The 12,975-nt window shown below is 56.8% G+C and overlaps 2 protein-coding genes across 3 annotated transcripts; both read left to right on the top strand.

Annotated features, from left to right (window-relative positions):
- DNAAF3 (dynein axonemal assembly factor 3) lies at positions 1–7,720 on the top strand. 2 transcript variants are annotated; one of them, XM_066374497.1, is made up of 12 exons: positions 1–95; positions 214–302; positions 589–731; positions 1,129–1,222; positions 3,046–3,203; positions 3,511–3,693; positions 3,795–3,920; positions 4,035–4,157; positions 4,397–4,526; positions 6,177–6,288; positions 6,871–6,945; positions 7,030–7,720. In XM_066374497.1, exons 2-12 carry the CDS (start codon positions 218–220, stop codon positions 7,427–7,429), a joined length of 1,629 nt encoding a protein of 542 aa, XP_066230594.1. In that variant the 5' UTR covers positions 1–95; positions 214–217; the 3' UTR covers positions 7,430–7,720. The 2 variants fall into 2 exon arrangements, with proteins under 2 accessions (XP_066230594.1, XP_066230593.1); XM_066374496.1 differs by lacking the exon at positions 1–95 and having other exon boundaries at positions 110–302.
- A 496-nt stretch (positions 7,721–8,216) lies between these two features.
- On the top strand, positions 8,217–11,885 carry TNNI3 (troponin I3, cardiac type). Its single transcript, XM_066374494.1, has 8 exons — positions 8,217–8,386; positions 8,677–8,689; positions 8,823–8,909; positions 9,601–9,642; positions 9,950–10,081; positions 10,505–10,594; positions 11,117–11,293; positions 11,760–11,885. Exons 1-8 carry the CDS (start codon positions 8,376–8,378, stop codon positions 11,841–11,843), a joined length of 636 nt encoding a protein of 211 aa, XP_066230591.1. The 5' UTR covers positions 8,217–8,375; the 3' UTR covers positions 11,844–11,885.
- The last annotated feature ends 1,090 nt before the right edge of the window (positions 11,886–12,975 follow it).

Genomic DNA, 12,975 nt, shown 5'->3' with positions numbered 1-12,975 from the left:
GACTATGGACAGCAGTTGTCCAGCGGGATCGGCACCCGCAGCCCAGCACCTAGGAGCTTGGGAGGGGAAGTCCCAGGATATTTGGAAGGATAAAGGTGAGGGAGGGAGGGGGTTACCTGAAGGAAAAGGGCAAGAAGTCAGAGGAGGTGAGAGGGGAATGGGTGGACGACACAGAGACGATGTTTGGGAATCTCCTGGATGTCTGTCCCGCAGGGCGATGACCACACCAGCAGGCTCCGGCGCGGGCTTCGGCTCCGTGTCCTGGTGGGGCCTGTCCCCGGCGCTGGACTTGCAAGCTGAGAGTGAGTCCCCCACCCCAGAACCACATCTGTCTCAGCGGCTGCCATCACAGCCTGGCAGAGGGTGCGCTAATGTTCTTCGAGGCTCCAACGGCGGGGGGCGCCCCCGAGGCAGTCCGGGTAGCCTCTCTGAGGACTACAAGTCCCAGAATGCTTAGAGGCACAGCTCCCTTAGAACCTATGCCACAGGTGCAAAGTCCTGCTAGGAGTTGTAGTCCATTGTGCTGGGAGGCGGCTGCAGTGGACGCTTTTCAGCCCACCAACCGGCAGCCTGCTGTCGCCTTGTTAGGTCCTCCTGTGGACCCAGACTCGCAGGCCAATGCAGAGCACGGGACCCCCGAGCTAGATGTGCTGCTGTTGGGTTCTGTGGATGGGCGCCACCTGTTGAGAACCCTGGCCCGGGCAGCGCTCTGGCCTGGCAGGAGGTTCCACGTAAGCTGGGATTCTTATTCTCGGGTGTGGAAAGAGGAGGATGAATATGATAGTCTAGATTCCTGAGTCTTTGAGGGAGGAGGGATCTGGGGGCCTGGACTCCTAGGTTTGAGGGAGGTGGAAGCTGGGAGCCCTGACCTATGTGTCCAAAGGAAGGAAGTGTCTGGGGTTGGGGACTCCTGGGTTCAAGTGGAAGTACCCAAGGACAGGGTCTCCTGAGTAGTGGTGGGAAGAGGAAGAGGGTTCTGAGAGCCAAGACTTGTGTTTGAGGAGGGGGTGGTGGGGTACAGGACTCCTGGGTCCTATAGAAGGAAGGGGCTGGGGTCTTCCACTCCTGAGTCTCCTGGGAACCAGAGACACAGATCTCAGAATCTTTCTGCCCTGTTCACCCTTCCAGTTCTACGTCCTGGAGAATAATCTGGAAGCTGTGGCCCGACACATGCTGATCTTCAGCCTAGCCCTGGAGGATCCTGAGAAGCTGGGGCTGCAAGGTCAGCTGCAAGGACGAAGGCGTTCTGGCCCTCAGTCCCTTCCTCATCCCTGCAGGGATTCTGGCTTTTCAATGGTGTGATGAAAAACGTTGGACGTTGGCCCTGACCAGGAGGTTCAGTGGAGAGAGCCTTGTACCCGGTGCACCGAGGTCGTGAGTTAGATTCCCAGTCAGGGTACATGACAAGAAGCAACCCATGAATACACAACTAAATGGAACAACTAAGTGAAAGAACGAGTTGATGTTTTTCTCCTTTTCTCTTTCCTCCCATCTTCTCTTTCTCTCTTTTCTTTCCTCTCTCTTTCCCCACATATGGGAGTTGATGCTTCCTGCTCCTCCCCCCTTCTCTCTGTCTGTCTGTCTCTCTCTTCTCTAAATTGAATAAATAAATTAAAAAAATTTTTAAATAAATATATTGATGTAGATGTGTGTGAATACAACTAAAGGTATATAGTTTTCTTATAAGATCCTTAACTAAAATGAAACAATTTATACTATAACATTTCTAAAAAATTTAAAAAAGATTTTATTTATTGATTTTAGAGAAAGAATAGAGAGAGAGAAAGGCAGGAGAAGGAGCAGAAAGCATCAACTCATAGTTGTTGCTTCTCGTATGTGCTTTGACCAGGCAAGCCTGGGGCTTTGACCCGGCGACCTCAGCATTCCAGGCTGATGCTTTATCCACTGCGCCACCACAGGTTAGGCTATAACATTTTTTTTTTTTTAACACACATGTATCTGCATCTCCATCTGTAACCTTTTTAAAATTTTTTAATTTTTATTTTTTGTATTTTTCTGAAGCTGGAAACGGGGAGAGACAGTCAGACAGACTCCCGCATGCGCCCGCCTGGGATCCACCCGGCACGCCCACCAGGGGCGACGCTCTGCCCACCAGGGAGCGATCCTCTGCCCCTCCGGGGCGTCGCTCTGCCGCGACCAGAGCCACTCTAGCGCCTGGGGCAGAGGCCACAGAGCCATCCCCAGCGCCCGGGCCATCTTTGCTCCAATGGAGCCTTGGCTGCAGGAGGGGAAGAGAGAGACAGAGAGGAAGGAGGGGGAGTGGAGAAGCAAATGGGCGCTTCTCCTATGTGCCCTGGCCGGGAATCGAACCCGGGACCCCTGCACGCCAGGCCGACGCTCTACTGCTGAGCAAACCGGCCAGGGCCTGTAACCTTTTTTTAAAAGAGAGAGAGACAGACAGACAGGGACAGGAAGACAGGAAGGAAGAGAGATGAGAAGCATCTTTAATTAACTGAGAGTTGTGGTACCTTAGTTGTTCATTGGTTGCTTTCTCATATGTGCCTTGACAAACAGGTGGGGGTGTATGTGTGTACGGCTCCAGCTGAGCCAGTGACCCCATGCTCAAGCCAGTGACCTTGGGCTTAAGCCAGCAATCTTTGGCTTCAAGCCAGCGACCATGGAATCAAGTCTATGATCCCACGCTCAAGCTGGAGACCTTGGGGTTTTGAACCTGGGTCCTCAGCGTCCCAGGCCGATGTTTTATCTACTGTGCCACTGCCTTAACCTTTTCATTTTTAAGGCAAGGGAAATATAAACATGAAATTCAGGATTGGGGTTACCTGGGAGGAGGAGAGGAATAGGTGAGGAGACCTAGGTAAGGTGTAAGTTATTCTCATTCTAGCTATTGCAGAGGATAGAGAGTTTTCCGGGTCCGTTGCACCTGTTATATGATTAATGATAAGATTTTATAAAGAAGGTATGTGTCATGTAGAATGTGTCCTATAAACGAGGTACGAGACACTGGTCTCATTTCTGGGCTGACTCCTCTGCTTCTCCCACTACTTTTCTTCCCCGTCCCCACAGAGAGGAGCGAGATCTTCCTGGAAGTGTGGGGGAACGCGCTGATGCGCCCCTCGGTGGCCGCCTTCGTGCGCGCGCAGGCCAGCCGCCTGGCACGCCTGGTTCCGGAGCCTGATCTCTTGGCGGAGGAGCTGCCCTGGCTCAACCTGGGCGCCCTGAAGGTGCCTCCGCCCGGCCTCCATCCTTCACCGCCTGGTGACACCTGGGTGGCCACGGGAAGAATGGAGATAGGCAGTCCAAGAGAGTTTGCGTTGATGGAATGGGCTGGGGTCTCGGGAGTTCGAACCCCAGCTCCCCTGCTCCAGCTGTGGGATTTGGCTCAGAGGGTGGCTTCTCCCTGTGTCCTCATCTGAGAAACGGGAGAAAGGTGCCCACACCCTGAAATGGAAAGCAGGGTAAAGCAGGAAAGGCCGCTCTCCCTAAAGCCCCTCTCCCTCGCTCTCTCCCCACGCGTGCCTGGACGCGCAGTTCCGGGAGCGTGACGCCCTGGAGGCCGTGTTCCGCTTCTGGGCAGGCGGGGAGAAGGGGCCCGAGACCTTCCCCGTGAGCCGCCTCTGGGACCTGAGACTGCGCCACTACCTGGGCTCCCGCTATGATGCCCGCCGCGGTGTCAGCGACTGGGACCTGCACATGAAGCTGCACGACCGCGGGGTGCGGAGGCTGGGGTCTCCAGTCCCGGGTGTGAACGGGGAAAGGACGGGGCCCATAATCCGGATTCACTGAGGACTCTCTTCTTCCCAATCCCCTCCCAGGCCCAAGTCATCAACACCCGCGAGTTTAGGCGCTGGAGGGAGACAGGCATCGCCTTTGAACTCAGAGACTCCAGCGCCTACCAGGTGCCCAACCGGACTCTGGCGTCTGGTCGCCTTCTGAGTCACGTGCGTGTCTCCTCCCTGCCCTGGCCCGCTCCTTCTTTGGGGGGGGGGGACACCCAGGCACCCAGGAACCCGGGTCACCAACATCGACCTCCTCCTCTCTCCCTGACTTCCCAGCGCGGGGAGCGCGTGGCAGCACGAGGGTACTGGGGGGACATCGCCACCGGGCCCTTCATAGCCTTTGGCATTGAAACGGACAATGAGAGCCTCCTGCGGACCAGCAATGGGCAGCCTGTAAAGGTGTGTGCAGCACCGGGATTGGTTTGCGAGGCCCCGCCCCCTGAATTCAACCCCCGGCCACAAGGCCCTAGATTCCTCCTCCACGGACTAGGCCCCACCCCTCTCTACTTCTTCCTAAACCCAGTCCAGGAATCCAAGCTCGCCCCTCAGATGTTAACCTATGGGGATTGTGGGGGCGAGGGGTTGCGCACTTTAAGCGCCGTCCTAACCAGCTGCTGGCCATGCCCCTTACCCCGCAGACTGCGGGCGATATCACGCAGCACAATGTGACAGAGCTGTTCCGTGCGCTGGCCGCCTGGGGGCAGCCGAGCGTCACCCAGGGAGACCCCAAGGAGGTTCCGGGCGACGCGAATGGAACCCGGGAGCCTGGTAAGCGAGAAATTCAGCTCTCTCCCTCGAGATGGGAGGCCAGGCTTGGGTCATTACGTAGACAGACACATACATCATTCTCCGGGCCAAGTCCCAGGCTTCCGTTCCGGCTCCAGGTGTTTCAAGTGACAGTGCTGGGTGTGGGTTGATCGCCAGGGTTGATTGGACTGATCTGGCTGGCTAGGTGGGTGTCTCCTCCCCCCTCACCGCTCCATGGGCGTCCCTCCCGAAGCTACACGCTGGGTCGAAGAGGATAACCTTCCCCAATAGAGGAGAGGACCGTTCTTTGGTCAATGGTATACGAGTAGCTGCGCTCCCCTGCTAGAACTTACAAACAAACTCACAAGCGCCAGCGTGGATTGATCTGGTTCCCAGCGCCTGGACAAGTGGTTCCTGACTGCCCGTTTCTTTTTCTCTCTTCTCTTTATCTCTCCCTTTCCTAAGTCCTGACACCACTCTTAGCGTTCTGAATTCCAATGATAGAATTCCGATCCTACCAGCAGAAGGGTAAGAAGCTAAGAACAATCAATCTAACACGGTGCAGGATCCCCGGTCACTTTTGGAGAGACACCCCTCTTCCCGGATCTGGTTGTGCCTCCTCCCAACCATCCCGAGCCTGCCCCCGTGTCTGGACGCCCTGTCTAGCCATGGGCCACTCTTTTTTTTTTTTTTTTTTTTTTAATTTTTTTTTTTTTTTTTTCATTTTTCTGAAGCTGGAAACAGGGAGAGACAGTCGGACAGACTCCCGCATGCGCCCGACCGGGATCCACCCGGCACGCCCACCATGGGGCGACGCTCTGCCCACCAGGGGGCGATGCTCTGCCCATCCTGGGCGTCGCCATATTGCGACCAGAGCCACTCTAGCGCCTGGGGCAGAGGCCAAGGAGCCATCCCCAGCGCCCGGGCCATCTTTGCTCCAATGGAGCCTTGGCTGCGGGAGGGGATGAGAGAGACAGAGAGGAAAGCGCGGCGGAGGGGTGGAGAAGCAAATGGGCGCTTCTCCTGTGTGCCCTGGCCGGGAATCGAACCCGGGTCCTCCGCACGCTAGGCCGACGCTCTACCGCTGAGCCAACCGGCCAGGGCCGCCATGGGCCACTCTCTTGTCCTCTTTTGAGCCTCAGTTGCCTGGTCTCTAAAATGGGTTACTACCTACCACACCAACCGTCCCAGAATCCACCTAAGAGAAAGGATGAGAGCCCTGGCCGTTTGGCTCAGTGGTAGAGCATCGGCCCGGTGTTTGGAAGTCCCGGATTCGATTCCCCGTCAGGGCACACAGGAGAAGCGCCCATGTGCTTCTCCACCCTTCCCCCTCTCCTTTCTCTCTGTCTCTCTGTTCCCCTCCTGCAGCCAATGCTCTATTGGAGCAAAGCTGACCCGGGCGCTGAGGATGGCTCCATGGCCTCCGCCTCAGGCACTAGAATGGCTCCAGCGCAACGCAGCAAAGCCTCAGATGGGCAGAGCATTGCCCCCTGGCGGGCATGCCGGGTGGATCCTGGTCGGGTGCATGTGGGAGTCTGTCTGCCTCTTCACTTCTAACTTCGGAAAAATACAAAAAAGAGAAGGGATGAGAAAGGGCTTAAGATGGCCACGCAGTATTATCTACTAGTTTTGTGTGTCTGCCTAACTAATTGTGCTGGTCTTCCCCAACAGCCCCCAGCCCGGAATCGTTCACTATCCACTTCCTGCCACTCGGCTCTGCTCAGGCCCTCCACCACAAGAGCTGCTACAAGGGTCAGTTCCAGCTTCTCTACGTGGCCTGTGGGTAAGAGGGCCTGGGGTGTCCTAGGCTTCCTTCCCCCAGTAACTCCTCCCTCAGACCCAGGAGTCCAGGTTCCCAGACTTTGCTCTCTCTCTCTCTCTTTATTAAGTGAGAAGCGGGGAAGCAGATAGACAGACTTCCCCATGTTCCCTGACTGGGAGCCACCAAGCAAGCCCCCTACCAGGTGATGCTTTGTCCATGTGGGGCCACTGCTCCATTGCTCAGCAACCGAGCTATTTTAGTGCCTGAGGCGAGGCCATGGAGCCATCCTCAGTGCCCAGGGCCAACTTGCTTTAACCATTCGAGCCATGGCTGCAGGAGAGGAAGAGAGAGAAAGAGAGAGAGAGAGAGAGAGAGAGAGAGAGAAAGGGGGAAGGGGAGGTGTGGAGAAGCAGATGGTTGCTTCTCCTGTGTGCCCTGACCAGGAATCAAACCCGGGACTTCCACACGCTGCCGGGATGACGCTCTACCACTGAGCAAACTGGCCAGGGCCAAGCCCTTTCTCTATTAGTGTTCCAGTCCTCAGATCCTCCTCCCTAAAGACCTGAAAGTCTGAGCCTCAGCCCTCCCTTTTTCTCTTTGCAGGATGGTTCATCTTCTCAGCCCCGAGCTCGGGGCCTGCGTGGCCCCGGGAGGACATCTGATTGTGGAATTAGCCCGGTGAGCCAGCTCAGTGCAGGGCAAGAAATCAGGCTGGGAATGAAAGAAAACCGGGTCCCCTAACACGCCACTTCTCGATTTCAGGTACCTGGTGGATGTGCGGCAGGAACAGCTGCAGGGGTTCTCTGACCGGGTTGGGGCACTGGCTCTGGCAGCCGGATTCACCCCACAGGCCGGGGCCGGGCCTTCAGAGACCTTCGCTCGCTTCTCTAAGCCTGGGGACTCTGCTCCCATTGATGCAGCAATGGAATCTGGGACTCCACCCCCTGAAACTTTGGCCCTGCCCCCTGAGGCAACAAACCAGCCCTCTGAGGACCTGACTCGGCCTCCCCAAGGTCGAATCTCAGTCCCTGAATCCTTCACACTGCCCTTAGAGTCTCAGGCTTCACTCGAGGCGTTGGCCCCACCCACAGGGAGTCAGACCCCCGAACAGGAGAGTCTGACGGAATCCTCAGAGGCCACGTTCCCCATCTCTAACCCCTAAAGTCAAGTCCTGGAATTAGAACCCGCCTCTAGAACACTCAGTTATAACCTTCACATTGTCTTTCAGCCCCAGAGGTGTGGCTCGAAATTCAGATTCCATTTTTGAGATTCTGTATTCTGTCCCTTGAATTCTAGATTGTTCTCAGAATTCTACACTCTACTCCCCAGACTCTAAGTGAAGTCTAGAGATCCAGCCCTGGGTCTCAGGTCCTCTGCTTGGTCCCCAGGTGTCCCGTTCCTAACTGGGTGTTGGGGATGTCTCCTCTTCTGACCTGTGCGGTCCCAATAAAGGCAGCGGGCTATTCTCTGTCTGTGTGTCCGTCACCAGGGCTGGGAGTGGGAGGGCCCCGGAGAGATCCAGAGAGGAGAGCCCAGACCAGATGTCTGGTTTTCCGAATGGACTTTGGAGTGGATTACCCAGGACTGTCGCCTGAGAGCCCAGGCACCAAACACCTGGGTCCTCAAATAAATCAACAAGATTTTTTTGAAGGGGGCTAACCGGTTTTAGGCACGGAAACTCACAGTAAGATGATGAAAAAGACAGCTAAAGTTTCAGGCCTCATGGAGATTGCAGTTTAGCGAGGGGATGAGGCCCAGACTCCTGGGTCTGAAGGAGGAAGGGTTGGAGGGTCTGAACTCCTAGGTCAAAGTGAAGAGGCCGGATTCTGGGCCGCCACGGTGGAGGGGTGATCCAGCTGGAGAGCAGCCCGCCCCACCCCTCACGCGCCCCGTTATCTCGCATCCTGGGCAGGCGGAGGAGGGGGCAGCAGTATATTTAGTCTCTGCCTTCGCCCTTTATCAGTGTCCTCAGTGAGTGAGGTTTGAGCAGCCCAGACGGGACCGAAGTCCCTGGGGCCTTCAAGGTCACCCCGGACACCCTCTCATTGACTCTCGAACAGCGTGTTGTCCCTTCTCTGCCTCCTGCAACTCCTGGCCGGAGTCTCAGCATGGCGGATGAGTGAGTGAAGCTGCTAACCCGTCTCGTGAGGCCCGAGGCAGCGGGGTGTGGGGCGACCTCCCGGAGGGGTGAGAGCTGCGAGGCTGGAGCCCCCCGGCCTGAGATGGGAGGCGGGGCCGGACCCCTGGGTGTCGGAATGGGGTAAGAGTTTGGGAACCCTAGAACTCGAGACAGGGAAGCTGGTAGCCGGACTTCTTGGTCAGAGGGGTGTCCAGGGTCCCTCTGGAGACGGACTGGACAGGCCACAGGCCCAGCCTTAGACCCCTTTCCCGGTTTCTCTCTCTCTCCAGGAGCGGTGATGTGGTGAGACCAGGCGTGGGGCGGACAGCCGGGCCGGGGAGGGTGCTGCAGGGGGAGCAGCTCTGGGGCGGGAGGCTGCCTGGGGAGGGGGGCTGAGGGCCCCAGTGGTGACGCGGCTCCGTCCCCGCAACCCCAGGAAGGGCAGCCGCGCCCGGCTGCCGCCCCGACGCGACGCCGCTCCTCCGCCAACTACCGCGCCTACGCCAACGAGCCGCACGCCAAGGTGAGGGTGGGGCTAGCGCAGTGGGCAGGGCCGAGGCGGGGCCTGGATTCAGAGTCCTCGGAGTTTACCCCGCCCCTTGGGGAAAGGGGCGGAGCTATGAGCATAATGGAGGCGTGGTGTTTATCGTGCTGTTGGTGGTGGGCGGTGCCTAGCCAGAGTCAGAAGCCCAGATTGGTGGATGGGACTTGGGGGCGTGGCCTGTCTTACACTGAGGGCTGGAGTTGGAGGTGGGCTCAACTCTGGGACCTAGCTTGGGGGGGGGGGGGCGCGTTCTTTTTTTTTTTTTACAGAGACAGAGAGAGAGTCAGATAGACAGGGACAGACAGACAGGAACGGAGAGATGAGAAGCATCAATCATTAGTTTCTCGTTGCGCATTGCGACACCTTAGTTGTTCATTAATTGCTTTCTCATATGTGCCTTGACTGCGGGCCTTCAGCAGACCGAGTAACCCTTTGCTTAAGGCAGCGATCTTGGGTCTAAGCTGGTGAGCTTTGCTCAAACCAAATGAGCCCGCGCTCAAGCTGGCGACCTCAGGGTCTCGAACCTGGGTTCTCGGCATCCCAGTCCGACGCTCTATCCTCTGCGCCACCGCCTGGTCAGGCGGGGGGCGCGTTCTGAACTTTCTCCTACTGCCCACCTTTGAATTTCCCTCCTTCCCTATTCCTTCTTCTTTCCATCTTATCCCGACAGAAAAAGTCTAAGATCTCCGCCTCAAGAAAGCTACAGCTGAAGGTGAGGCCGGACCTGGAGAGGGAGGCTAGGTGTCCGGGGGGGAGCGGAGCAAAATAGTAGGCGTGGCGCTTCGTCCGGGCAAGTGGGTGGGGCTTGGAGTGTTGGGTTTAGAGGCGTGGCTTTGAGGCGGGAGGCTGGGTTACGGCTGGCCCGGGCCTTGGAGTGATGATGAGCCTTGAAGCGGCGGGGCTCTGGAAGAACCAAGACCAGGCTTGGGATTAGAAAGAGGGGCCAGGCAGACGGAGCCGCCCAGCCTGTCTTCATCCCGCTCCAACATGTGGGCCGCGGTCCGGCCTCCCCTTCGCAGACCCTGATGCTGCAGAAGGCGAAGCAGGACCTGGAGCGGGAGGCAGAGGAGCGGCGCGGAGAGAAGGGGCGCGCTCTGAGCACGCGGTGCCAGCCTCTGGAGCTGGCCGGGCTGGGCTTCGAGGAACTGCAGGTACCGGCTCTAGTCAGGGTCCCCTGTGGCTCTGGGTTCCTGTGGTCTAGTCTTGCATTCCTGGGGTTCATGTACAGTCGCTCTCCTTCCTCTTCTGCTTAGGATCTTGGGGTCCATTCTCCCTGTTTTTACCCTCACGAGTTCAGAACTAATGGCCTGCAAGCTGCCTAGAGTCTCAAAACCCAGAGGTCGGCTCTTTCATCCCTAATTCTGTAGAGTGTAAGAATTCCTGGCTCGGGAGTTCTGCTTTGTTCGCAGTTCTCCAGAGTCCGTCCTTAGTCTATTTCAGAACCAGATAACCAGGCCCCCAGCCCCTCCTCCCTCGGACCCGGGAGTCCAGGGACCCCAGCCCCTCTTTCTCAGACCTATGGGTCCAGGTTCTGAACCTTTCCCTTCCACACACACACCACGTTTCTTTACCAGGACTTGTGCCGACAGCTCCATGCCCGTGTGGACAAGGTGGATGAGGAGAGATACGATGTGGAGGCCAAAGTCACCAAGAACATCACGGAGGTGGGAGGCACGGGGCATTCTGGGTCCCTCCAGGGTAGCGTGCAATGCCTGGGGCTGTGGTCTCAGCCTGGCCCCTTGCAGTGGTTGAGGGTACTAGGGGACCCAGGTAAACTTTGTGAGTCTGGCAGGGAGGGAGCAGAAGCATCACTAATATATGGCCAGGCAAGGCTGTTACAGGTGGAGGGAGGTGGGACGACAGCAGACAATATGTTTGTGAGATGTGTGACTGGAGCGTCCAGTGTAGGGAAATGAGCTCAGGCATGGACGGGGTACCTGATCAGGAAATGCAGGTAACTGGGCTGGGATGTGTCCGTGGTTTCCAGAGAGATGAGACAGGCGGATCCGGGCGGGTTTCCAGCCCAGGATGAGGAGCTTGGATTTTGTCCCAAAGGCAGTGGATGCCTGAGCTAGGAAAAGCCCAGAAGAGGCCTGGGTACGGATGGGAGGGATGTGGAGGGTGGAAGGATGGGGGAAGCGGAGGGAGTGGTCCCCACCTCCGCTTCTGACCCCCCCTCCTCCCAGATCGCAGATCTGACCCAGAAGATCTATGACCTCCGGGGCAAGTTCAAGCGGCCCACCCTGCGGAGGGTGCGGATCTCTGCAGATGCTATGATGCAGGCGCTGCTGGGGACCAGGGCTAAGGAAAGCCTAGACCTGCGGGCCCACCTTAAGCAGGTGAAGAAGGAGGACACGGAGAAGGTAAGTGTGGTTGGGCCAGGGAGAGAGGGTGCTTGGAGAGGGTGTGAGGGCCACATTCCCAGGACCCAGCCTCAGGGCAGATGACTTTTAGAACTTTGGGGAGAAGAATCTGGTGAGGAATCCTCCACAGGAAGTAGAGGAGGGGGGCACAGGAAATGCAACAAGAAGTCAGGAAGTAGAAGAGGAAGATTACCAGTGCATTAGGAGAAAGAAAGTAGCATGGAGTCAGGATGTGCGTGAGGGTTATAGGAGGTGCACGAGAGGAAAGAGACAGGAAGTGCATGAAGGAGACTGGATGTGCCCGAGGGAGACAGGAAGTGCATGGGGCAAGTTGGATGGGATTATGGAAGGGACAAGAAGTGTTCCAGAACCAGATCCTTGGGTCGATGTCTAGAACAGACTGGCCCAGCAGGCTGGAGGGCAGGTTTGAGGGGAGACACTCTAACCTCTGACCCCGTTTTCCCAGGAAATCCGAGAGGTAGGAGATTGGCGCAAGAATATCGACGCGCTGAGTGGGATGGAGGGTCGCAAGAAAAAGTTTGAGGGCTGAACCAGCCTGCCCACCGGCCTGAGGAATAAAGCTTCTGTCTGAGCTGGGCGTGGCCTTTTTTACCCCTGCTACCTGGGGGCTTGGGTGTGAGGGTCAGGAGAACTGGGGACCGGGCTCTCCGAAGAAGCCACACTGCCTGCACATCAGGAGCGAGCTGGGGCTCCAATATGGGGCATTCTTGGCTCCTCTGCTCCAAGTGGAGGGCACCCAGGTCCAAAGAGACACAGGGAGAGACACAAGGCACAGACAGAGACCGAGTCAGAGACCCAGAGAAACACAAAGACCCAAAGGGAGAGGGGGAAGAGAGATTCATGGAAAGCAGTGCAAAGGAAGGGAAAACAGAGAGAAAGATACATGCAGCCTGACCAGGCGGTGGCACAGTAGATAGAGCATCAGACTAGGGCTCAGAGGACCCAGGTTCGAAACCCCGAGGTTGCCAGCTTGAGTGCAGGCTCACCAGCTTGAGCGAGGGGTCACTGGCTTGAACGTGGGATCATAGACATGACCCCATGGTCACTGGCTTGAGCCCAAGGTTGCTGGCTTGAGCAAAAGGTCACTTGTTCTGCTGTAGCTCCCCGGTCAAAGCACATATGAGAAAGCAATCACTGAACAACTAAGGTTCTGCAATGAAGAATTGATACTCCTCATCTCTCTCCCTTCCTGTCTGTCTGTCCTTATCTGCCCCTCTCTCTGTCTCTGTCAAAAAAAAAAAAAAAAGGATACACGCAGCTAGCAACAGCGACAGAGACAAAAATGAGGACCCATGGAGGGATAACTGCAGAGACACAAAGAGAGACTCAGAAAGAGCTAAATAGGTAGAGACATGGGCACAGAGCCAAAGAGAGACTTTGGCTCAGACAGTCACAAAAGAGACCCGGAGACAGACACCGAGAGAGGCCTGTACATAGGGACACTCACAGAAATACAGAGAAAAGAACACATGGAGAGACATGCTGAGTGAAGAACACACCGGGCAGAGAGCCCAGAACGGTGTCCCAAACAGAAACTCCAGAGACATGCTTAGAAACAGAAACACGGAGATCGGAGACAGAGACCAAGTGAGAGACACCAAAAGACATGGAGGTTGAGCAGTTCGCTCTCCACGGCTGGCTCCGCCTGAGGTCAAGGTCAT

The sequence above is a fragment of the Saccopteryx leptura genome, chromosome 3 (genome assembly GCF_036850995.1).
Source record: "Saccopteryx leptura isolate mSacLep1 chromosome 3, mSacLep1_pri_phased_curated, whole genome shotgun sequence".
Taxonomy (NCBI): Eukaryota; Metazoa; Chordata; class Mammalia; order Chiroptera; family Emballonuridae; genus Saccopteryx; species Saccopteryx leptura.
This window is presented reverse-complemented; position numbering and strand designations above follow the sequence as displayed.